Source organism: Poecilia latipinna, unplaced genomic scaffold (genome assembly GCF_001443285.1).
Source record: "Poecilia latipinna isolate Pla-1442-1.1 unplaced genomic scaffold, P_latipinna-1.0 Scaffold1431, whole genome shotgun sequence".
NCBI classification, from domain to species: Eukaryota; Metazoa; Chordata; class Actinopteri; order Cyprinodontiformes; family Poeciliidae; genus Poecilia; species Poecilia latipinna.
In genome coordinates this window covers 131,773-141,727 of record NW_015114047.1, presented here as the reverse complement: position 1 = coordinate 141,727, position 9,955 = coordinate 131,773, and the positions used below count along the sequence as shown (strand labels likewise).

Here is a 9,955-nt window from a genome sequence, read left to right as displayed (position 1 = left end):
TTCATTATCACATGAACAAACCTATTCATGAATGATTTTAATTGTGTTTTTTAATGGAAAGGCGTCAGTTATCAAATTGTGTTTTTTCGACATTAGTGTAATACTGACAAGGTTTTGCTCACATTTGTAGAGGAAACGCAGTTGGTGTCTGATGTGCCTCTGATTAAAGATATCCAGTTGTTGTGTAATAGTTTCATAAAGACAATGTTCAGCATTATCTGTAATTTTCTGAACTTTATGAAGAATCCTTCATGTGTTTTGGTGGATATTTCTGTGGAACTCTGAATTATTCACTTTGTTTCTTTCCGTGTAGATCTAAGATGAGAGGCTGTATTTGTTAGCCTCGGCAGTAGTTCTAAAACAGTTTCCACTGTATGTGTTAAATACATATTGAGTAATATTTGGCATTTAAACTATTGAAATAAGCAGTTAATAACATATAAAGGGGCTCCACTGTAATGGAGTGATCTCATGTTTTCACATGAAATTTGGTGAAGACTGGGTAACTTTTAATGTTTTGATAAAGAAAATCCCAAAATTAAACAGGGTCTGTGCTGTTTTTCTCAGAGCCGCATGTTTTAGCTTCTATTTAAGCTAAAACATTCCTTTGATTCCTCTCAGAGGCCTGATATCTGACAGAACCTGGAACATAAAAGGAAAAGCTTCCCCCTTTAAAGGAGCGAAAGGCTCATTTCAAGCTAAATGTGCTGCAGCTGCTACAGTTTCTGCCAGTGTGATGTCTTATCTTTTCCATTTCACACCAGATCACCTTTTTCTTTCATGATGACTAACTGAAGGTGATAGTTCAGTCTACCTGGGCTTTACAGTTGAAAGCTGCGAACAGACAGCCCAGCTCATGAGCTCAGCTGCAGCATGTTAGCGGCAGCATAAATATAGTATCTGCATGACTGTGTCTCAGTAGACGTGAAGAATGGGAGCTGATGATGTCAGGGTTTGCCGGGGGGGCCTCGGGTCCCTCCTCAGGCACCCAGCCTCTCTGACTGAGGCTGCGGGGCGCTCTGCCAGTAACTGGCCTAATTCTGTCTCTCCATCTTCCTTTTCTCCTTTTGCCTGCCAGAATCGGCGACGCACGAATGAATATACATCCTTCCCTCCGCAGACATGTACACTGGTGTGAAATCCAGAGTCTCTCAGACACAACGCAGGAGAAAGTCAAATACGGCGCTTCGCCGGTTTTCAGTGTGGGGTAATCACTGCAGCTTTGGATGGACTGAGAAGAAGGCAGTAACGATTGAGAGAAGCCGTGAATGGGTTTTGTCAGGAAGTGATCTGGCAAACAATCATCTAAAACAATATTATATGCTAAATTTGTAAATTATAAGCTCAGTTTAGTGGATCACCTACCGGGTTGTGAGAAGTATTTAATGCAAAAAACATTTGAACTGTATGTATCAATGCACATTAACCCTTTATAACCTAAGTTTCAAATGTCTATTTTTGCTTATTTTAATTGTACGCAGTTCTTTAATATATATTCACCCATTTATACATGGAACTTTCAATATCTATCAAGGTATTTTCACAATTTACCGTTTATTAAAATCATACCCCTCAGATTAATTTCACTCCCTGCTACGGTGGGGGTGAAATTACTGTAATAACTCTATACTGGTTGAAAAGCGCAACGTCTCCCCTTGCAGAAACCGTTGGAATTTTTCAAATAATGCAAGGTGTGGCGGAATTACGGTGCTGCAAATTTGACTGGATCGTCAGTGCTATGTTCAGTCTGGAAGGGTTTAATTTTGTGTTTGAACAATTAAAACAGGCAGTTATAAGAGTTCTTTAGTGGGGGTATCAAGTATTCGTTTCTAGATATCGGCAAAACGAACAAAAATGAAATCCGACATTAATGTGTAGACATGTTAACATGAAGAGAATATTATGGGCTTCCATATGTTTAATGCCTGTTTTAGACAGCACAAGGAAGCAGCAGTAGCTGTAAAAACTGTTGCAGGGTGGAGGAGAACATATAGACAACTCCAAGCCGACATGCAAACAGGAAGTGTATTCCTTTGCGGTGCTGGTGCTTCTCATCGCCACACACGCTGCTCCTCAAGGACAAGAAAAAGAGCAAACTTGAATGACTGTAATCAATTTGGCCCTTAAACACAGAAACAAGCTTTGAGGAATGTGTGTCAGCTTTAGTAACGGGGCAGCGCTGCTTGAATACATCAGAGGTAGCTGTCAGCCGGCCTGTCAGACACTCACAGTTAAGAGTGATCCATCCATATGCAGGCCTTCTGCTGCTGGTAGCTGACATGTCAGTCAAGCTGCCTGCTTTGTCAGAGCTGCTGTTATGAAAAGCCTGAGTCCCACTTTGACCAAACAAAATGTGGCATACTGTAAAAAGACCTTGCAGGATTGAATAATCAGCATCATGGGGACTGTGAGGAACTGGGAGAATCCAGGAAATGACAAGGTCACACAACCCCAGTATGGAAGTAATGTCCTCTGCTCTGTTTCAGGAACGTCCTCCTCTTTGAGAGTTGATTGGGTGCTGCTTTCAAGGTGTCAAGATAATCAATTAATTAGCAGTGTCCTTCTGCAAAGCTGCACTTTTGACTAATTGACTGTGATATACTATATCTGTATATGAAGGCTTAACTGCCCTTTTGTATGTTTTGCAATGTAACCTTTTGGTCAGGCTGGCTTTTAAGGGGAGAGCTGCTGTTTTTTTTTTTTTTCCTTTTCGGGGGGGTAGGGCATTTTTGCATTGGTTGGGGGGTTGGTTTTTATATTTTGGTTTTCTTGGAATTTGATATGTTAAAAAAGAATAAATTATTTCAGGGTGGTTTTGTTTGTTATGTTGCCCTGAGCTCTCCCTGAAACAAAGAGCCCGTCTGTAGAAAAGAAAGCTGAAAAATGGCAGAAAATAAACATCTTAAATGCTACTCTCTGGAGTTATGCCAGTCCTGTATATGCCTAAAACCTACCAGTAACAGGTTTTAGGTAGGTTACAGTTTTTGACTGGATTATTTAAGTTAGGTTGTGAATGATGACTTTTGTTTCTGCTCTGTTTTAGAATAGAAGTATGTCTGTAGTTTTAGTGATGGCAGTGGAGGAGATGAACAAACCCGTTCAGTCCGTGTTGATCACGCTTCCAAATATTGATCAATTAAAGTCAGAGCGTGGGGAATATTTAAGTCCTTCTATTGCTGGTAAAGATGTTGTAGCCCTGCTACCTACAGGGTAGCAGGGCTACCCTGTAGGTAGCTGTAATATGGCATCTGATGCCAGATGCCATATTACAGCCAAATGTTAGCGATTGGGTAAAATCATGATTCTTCAACCACAGATAATCCAGACCATCCCGAAGCCTCGTGTTTGTTTTTTTATTGCGTTTTCTGTATTACATGATGCATAGAATTGCTCCGGCCAATTAGCATGTCAAAGCCTTATTAACTGAACTGAAACTCCAAATTCCAGTGAATTTGAAAATGAAGCTTCATGGATGCAGAGCAGAGAGAGAAAGAGGAAATTCAAACCATCTCTTCCACTGATCACACACAAGCTGTTTCCATTGCAAATATGCACAAAACTTTAATGTAAAAAAAAAAACAACAACCACAATTTCTTTATTGCCATCTTTCCGTTATTTGATAAATACAATTAAAATCACATAAATTAGTTTATTTATTTGATAAGTGATTAAAAACATGCTGCACATCATCCTCCACCTACTTCCTGTTGTTCTTTGTGGTTTCCTCCAGCAGTAACATTCAGTTGTTGATCATGTGACTTGCGTGATACAAAAAAAGAGTTTCCATTGCAATTTTGTGAAACAAACCAAATTCAATGTTTGATCAAATATTTGAGAAAAAAAAAACAGGGTTTTTTTGGTGTACTTTTATTAAGTGAATTTATTTTCAAAATGTCAAATTGAGCAATTATTTGATCAATACAGACCCAGCTTGTGACTGTGTGGTATGTTACTGCTCCTACAGAGATACAAACACAGGCAGATATATCATATTCAGGTAGTGAGTCTGTGAAAACAAAACTTTCTAGTTCCCAGTGACTGGATCATTTTCTGTAAACCTTAAACAGTGTGTTGCTGAGATGAAGAAGCAAAGCCTTTCACCAGGGTTTGAAGTACAAATCTTCTGTGTTAGTCATCAAAATCCTGCTGAGATACGGAACCACTGTATAAAACCACATGCAGGGCTTTATTAAAATTTAAAACTGCTACTGTTCTTTCCATAGGGTTTAAGGATAAAGGTGCTGTTATACAACATCTGGGCCTCACAGTTCACACCTGTATCTTTGATCTGATAGGTTAATGTGCGGTGGCCCGCTGAAGGACCAGGAGTTTTAGAGAGTCAAGAATGTGGTGTAATCCGCTGAGGGAACCCAGCAGCTGAGTTCAGTTTGGGCCGACTGGAGTGCTGGAAAGCAGAGACATATCTGCTGTCGCCTGGTAAGCACCACTATATGAAGTCATCAACTTCTCTGTTAAGTTCAGTAACATTGTAATGATGATCAGTTATAAGGTCTGTGGATGGTAAAATTAATAAATTAATAGCAAAGCGTTCCCCTCAGAAAGGTCAACCACCTTGGTACTACACTCCTCTACCACATTGCTCAACACACACTGTTGATGACACATGATTGGTTCCCCAAAGTGTTGGAAGTGGGGTCGTCACTCAAAGCACCAAAGTTTTAAGGCACCTGAACAGAACCAGTTCTGAGGTACCTCAGATCTATGCTGGATTATTTTTTTAAAAAGACCATCTGTCTGCAGGCCATGTAATGTGCTGGAATTTGCAAGCGTAGGGAGAAAAACATGCAAAAAAAAAAAAAAAAAGAGAGCCAAAAACCAATTTTTAAAAACCAGAGGAAAGTCTTGGGATCTAACAACCATGACCACATCAAACATTCAATATTTTTTCAAGCAATTTATGCGGATTTTGAGCAAACCTTTAAAATGTCACAAAACAAGAGAATTAGTCATGTTTTCCTCTACTGGCCTGGTTGTAAATAACCAGACTTCAAAAAGCGTAACTTTGTCAGATATTGACGCTGCATGACTGTAACAAACAGAAAGTAGAAGTGGCAAACTAGAATGAAACCCACATCTCTGAAAAATGGGGAGAGGTTTTCAGGAATCTGCTGCTTGTCAACTAATAGTGGCAATGCTACATGCTGTCAGAAGTTGTAGAGAAAGAAGTGCAATTCTAATGATTCATGATCAGTCATGTGAGGTAAATAATCAGTACTTCTTTCTCTCCATCTCTTCATTAGCACATTAACTTTTTAAGAAAAAGCCAAAAACCACCTCAAGCAAGCGTAAAAGATTATGTTTTCCAAATGTGATTTTTAATTTCGCCATTCCCATCAATCTTTTCTAATGCCATATTTTAAAATGATCCAACCCGATCCAACATGTTTTACTGAGTTATGATGATGTCACCCCGTTCTTTGTCTCAGGACTCCTGATTCATTTTAAATGTTATCATCTTTAAAGTTTTACTTTCAACTAAGAAGAGCACAATGCACAAACTAAACAAATTAGTTATTACAAGGATACAAAGTGGTTCATGTCTGCTTAAAGCATATTACACAGCAACAAGACATGGAAACAATTCACAGAAGAAAAAGAACATCTTCAAGGTTAGCCGCCATGATAATGAGTGCATCAAGCTTGTAGGTGAGCACTTCATAAATTAAGACTGAAGCAATGTGTGAACCAGAAAATGGAAAACTTGGAGTGAGAGCTTAAACTCAAACAAAAGCTAAGATTTCAGAAAAACCTTTGTTCTTTAAAACAACACCAGCTTTGAGTGAGACCAGCCATTGATTGGCTAATGTCCCAAATAAGATTTCCCCCCAAAATAACTACAAAATCAATTTAAATAAGCTTTACTTAAGAAAATATACTTTATTAATAACAGATATTGCAGTTGTGTTTAATAGTTTGGAATAACATAAATACAACTAAACAATAAGGAGACCAAATTAACGTTAACAACATCAACAAAATGAAAGGCGGGTGAGAAGGATCATCTGGACTCCAAAGGAACCCAACAGCTGGCCGCAGTACCAACGAGGGTGGAAGAAGAGCAAGTCTTCAGAACCCGGATTAGATCAGGAGTAACTCGTTACCTTCTCAGGCGCCTCCGAATCCTTACTGAAAGGAAAAACATAAAAACTCTATGAGGTTCCATTTACAATAAGAGGTTATGATATTTATCATCACACATTAATTATTCAGCTAAATCTGTTGCCTTTTGCTATACTCAGCTGATGTGGTATCCAACCTGAATGTCCCTTTCTGGTTGTGGTAGATCCATGTGGAAGGGGGTTACTGTTGCTTTAAGGTTCTCTCGCCAGGTTTGCTTCCAAGAGGGGACTGACTTCAGATGTTGTTCACCTCTACAGCTTTACTCCATCCAAGTATTTGAATCGCTCTTGGGGTGACCCCCCCCCCACCTCTATTCTGAAGGCACATCGCCATGGGTGGCCAAGCCAAAGGTCAAAGACTCCGGCAACTCAGAGCTCAGGATCATGGGGGTAACTCAAACCCCTCCACCACGTTAAGGTGGCGATTCTACGGAGGGGAGGAAACCAGCAGACTGCATCAAAGCTTCACTTTAATGCAATCCCCCGTCCTGAGCAAGCACGAGGCGACAGTGGAGAGAAAATCCCATTTTACCAGGACAAAACTCTGGCAGAACCAGGCTCAGGACGGGCAGCCGTCTGCCTCGACTGGCTGGGGTTGGAGAGGACAGGAAAGAGAGACAAACACAGGAACACTGGGTAGGAAGATCTGGAGTCTGAAAAAAAAAAAACATTGAGAGGATGTAGTTATGATGTTAGCTGGCACAAGAGTTATCAAGGAAATAACAGCAACGACGGGAACAACAAAGACAGATAAAGCAGAAAACATATTTCAATGAACTAGATAATTACACTTACCTACACACATATACATACAAATACATCAAAAAACATACATGCACATATTAAGCTAAGTACATCCGAATATATTGAAACATGCATAAAAATGATATTGTGCCTACATTCATGTTATGTGTGTGTGTGTTATGTGTGTGTGTGCGCGCACACGTGTGTGTGTGTGTGTGTGTGTGTGTGTGTAGGTGTGTGTGTGTGTGCACAGAAGAAAGGATTTAAGACTTAACTCAACCTATCACAGATACTTTTTGGACTATGGGAGTGACCTACAGTACCTAGGAAACCTGCAAACGGCAGACAGGGCATGCAGGCTTTGACTCCTGACGTGTTGCAACAAGGACCTAAACATCTTTCACATAATGGCATTTTATTAGCATAAGACAATTGGACCAGAGGTGAGTGAACAGCAACAAAACCTCCACATGACTGATGTCGACCCCTCCTCCACCCCCAATGACCTTCCCCACCCACCATGCAAGCAGCAAGACTGGAAGCAGTTTCAACCCAGTATGGAACTTTGATAAAAGATAGCACAGTTAAAAAGATGCAAGAGTGTTGAGTGTTGCAATCCTGCCAACATGGCCAATATGATGTGGACCTCAATCAAGGCACCATGGAGAACAATCCCAGAACAACAAACTTACACAGGCATGATGTACAAGCTTCATGTAACCGAATATGCATAGTTTTTTTAGATTAGAGGGGATAAAACCGGTGCACCCGGAGAAAACCAAGAAAATCACAAGCTATTGTAGAATGGATGATTTCTAGAATTGAGGAGGAAGCCAAAGTAAACACAAAGTAAATGTCCTGATGAAAATTATAGATTTAGTTTCAACAAGAGCACTCAGAAAAAAAGCAAAAGTCACAAATTAATCTTATGGATATTGTTTCCATAAGAAGAATACATACTGCTGGAGACTGGGACCAGACCCCCTCTCAAACCTGCAAGGAAGGAAGGAATGAAGGAAAGATGGAAGGAAGCAGGGAGGGAAGGAAGGAAGAAAGGAAGGTAAAGAGGGAGGAAGAAAGAAAGAAAAGAAGGAAGGAAGGAAGGAAGGAAGGAAGGAAGGAAGGAAGGAAGGAAGGAAGGAATTGTTGTTTAGCCTTGACATATCGCCCACCCTCAACGTCAAAAAGGTTCAAATTTGAAAGTGAAGCATGCAGTAGATGTATGTATGTGTCCATAAACATATGTGTGTGTGTATGTGTGCGTGTGTGTGTGTAAGCTACAAAAACCATGGGTGGCTCAGCAACTGTTCCAGTGTGGGACGATCCTTAGGGTCAACCCTCAGACACTTTGACAGAACATCCTGGCAATCTGGAGGGTCAGAGGTCAAACAGCAACAATGAACAGAGCCAGAGGAACAAAACAAAACGACACAGAACAGGTTTTTTGGTGCTGTGAGCTATGCTGATAAGTTTGTCTCACTCTTGGAGAGCTTTTTGCTGATCTTCAGCTTTTTTGAAAGGAAGCTGTGGGTGTTGAACCGAGTCATGTGGACCACCTCGAACAGCACCACACCCAACTGCCACGCTGTCGTGGGTTCAGCACAGTAGTTTTTGTGCATGAACCAGTCCAGTGGAAGGTGTTCAGGAGTACCTTGAAGGGGTGTAAGAATAAGACAATCAGTAAGACGAAACAGCATTAATAAATGAGAAAGTGTCGGGTTCTATGGTCCAATCGTACCACACAGTAGTTCATGTTTTCTTCTGTCATCAAAGCAGCTTAAACCGAAGTCTATCAGATAGACTTGTAGGCCTTCTGCAGTGGTCTCAATCAGGATATTTTCCACCTTAATGTCCCTATGGAAGATGTTTGCATTCTGAAGGTAGAGCGCTGCTTCCACTAGCTGTTTCAGTATGATCTAAAGGAAAAACATTGCATGGTCAAGAACAGCAGCGATACAGGTGACGTTAAGAACTGTACTGCCTGGCAAAAGTCTCCATCTCTGTCTTACGTTTTTCAAATGCAGCTACGTTACAAACACAAACTTCAATGTATGATATTAGGAGCTACAATATCTCTTCAATTACAGTAGGAAGTCTTCTGGGGTAAGTTTAGACTTTGCATGTATAACGACTGAAAGCTTTGGTCAAACTTCTTTGAAAAATCTTAAGGTAAGTCATAAGATAAAGAGTGTCTTTAGACACATTTTAGCCTTCCTATCCATTTGGTGAGTGGATGGTGACTCTGGCTGTGTGCTTTTGGTTGCTGTCATGCTGGAAGAAAAAAACTGACAGATCTTGTTAGGCCTGTCAGTATAGGTGGACCTATACTGACAGGCCTACATCTTACTAGGTTTGCAGGTATTCCATATGTTTTGCACTTTCAGGTGATGGACCAAAATTGTCCTTGAAAGATTTCCAAATTTTATTGTTTTATCCCCCAACCCTGCTTTAAACTTTTTTGTACTGAATGCAATGTTTTTTAGTGGAATAGTGTAGGAAGGCAATGGCCAAGATAATGTTGGACAGTTTTTAGAAAATGTTTTTGTAAAAAAAAAACAAAAAAAAAAAAAAAAAAAAATTACATAATTAATTTTTTTTCTGAAATATGGCATGTTGTGCTTTGTATTGGCGTATTATATAAAATGTGAATAAAATGTATTGAACCTGAACACATGTGACATGTCTTGAGTGATATCACTCTGTACTGTATTTTATAGCCCTGACTGTAATAAAGTAAGTGTGAAAAACAAAACAATGAAAGCAGCACATTTGACAAAATCTCTAAAACTCATCCAGCAGCTTACCTTTGCCTCCTTGTCCTTAAGGCAACCGTTGTGCTCCATAAGGTAGTCTGACAGGTTGTCAGAAGGCATGGGCCTTTCCATCACAATGATCAGGTGTTCGTCCAGATCGTACCAGTCCAGCAGGGTCACGAAGGCTGACTGCCACAGTGCACTGCTTAGGTTCCCCATTTCTAGCATGACAGCCACCTCCATGGGCAGCTCCCTGCCGTTCTCATCCTGAAACATCCAGACAAACAGGAGAAACCCACAATGCATCTGGAATCCAC

At 40.3% G+C, this 9,955-nt stretch overlaps 1 protein-coding gene and 1 long non-coding RNA gene across 3 annotated transcripts in view; both read right to left on the bottom strand.

Annotated features, from left to right (window-relative positions):
- Positions 1-5,865: 5,865 nt before the first annotated feature.
- Positions 5,866-6,478, bottom strand: LOC106962567 (uncharacterized). The gene is made up of 2 exons (XR_001427997.1): positions 6,279-6,478; positions 5,866-6,148 (listed from the first exon to the last, which is right to left on the bottom strand). It is a non-coding gene; the product is annotated as an uncharacterized LOC106962567 (long non-coding RNA).
- A 1,512-nt stretch (positions 6,479-7,990) lies between these two features.
- LOC106962566 (serine/threonine-protein kinase pim-2-like) overlaps positions 7,991-9,955 on the bottom strand; it is an 8,336-nt gene continuing 6,371 nt past the window's right edge. Inside the window, exons 6-9 of one of the 2 annotated variants that reach the window (XM_015057037.1) lie at positions 9,690-9,905; positions 8,624-8,801; positions 8,366-8,536; positions 7,991-8,254 (exon numbers count right to left, since the gene is read on the bottom strand). In XM_015057037.1, the coding sequence (XP_014912523.1) occupies positions 8,163-8,254; positions 8,366-8,536; positions 8,624-8,801; positions 9,690-9,905 (657 nt within the window). In that variant the 3' untranslated portion in view covers positions 7,991-8,162. The remainder of the gene's footprint in view (positions 8,255-8,365; positions 8,537-8,623; positions 8,802-9,689; positions 9,906-9,955) is intronic. The other variant, XM_015057038.1, reaches the window with a different exon arrangement.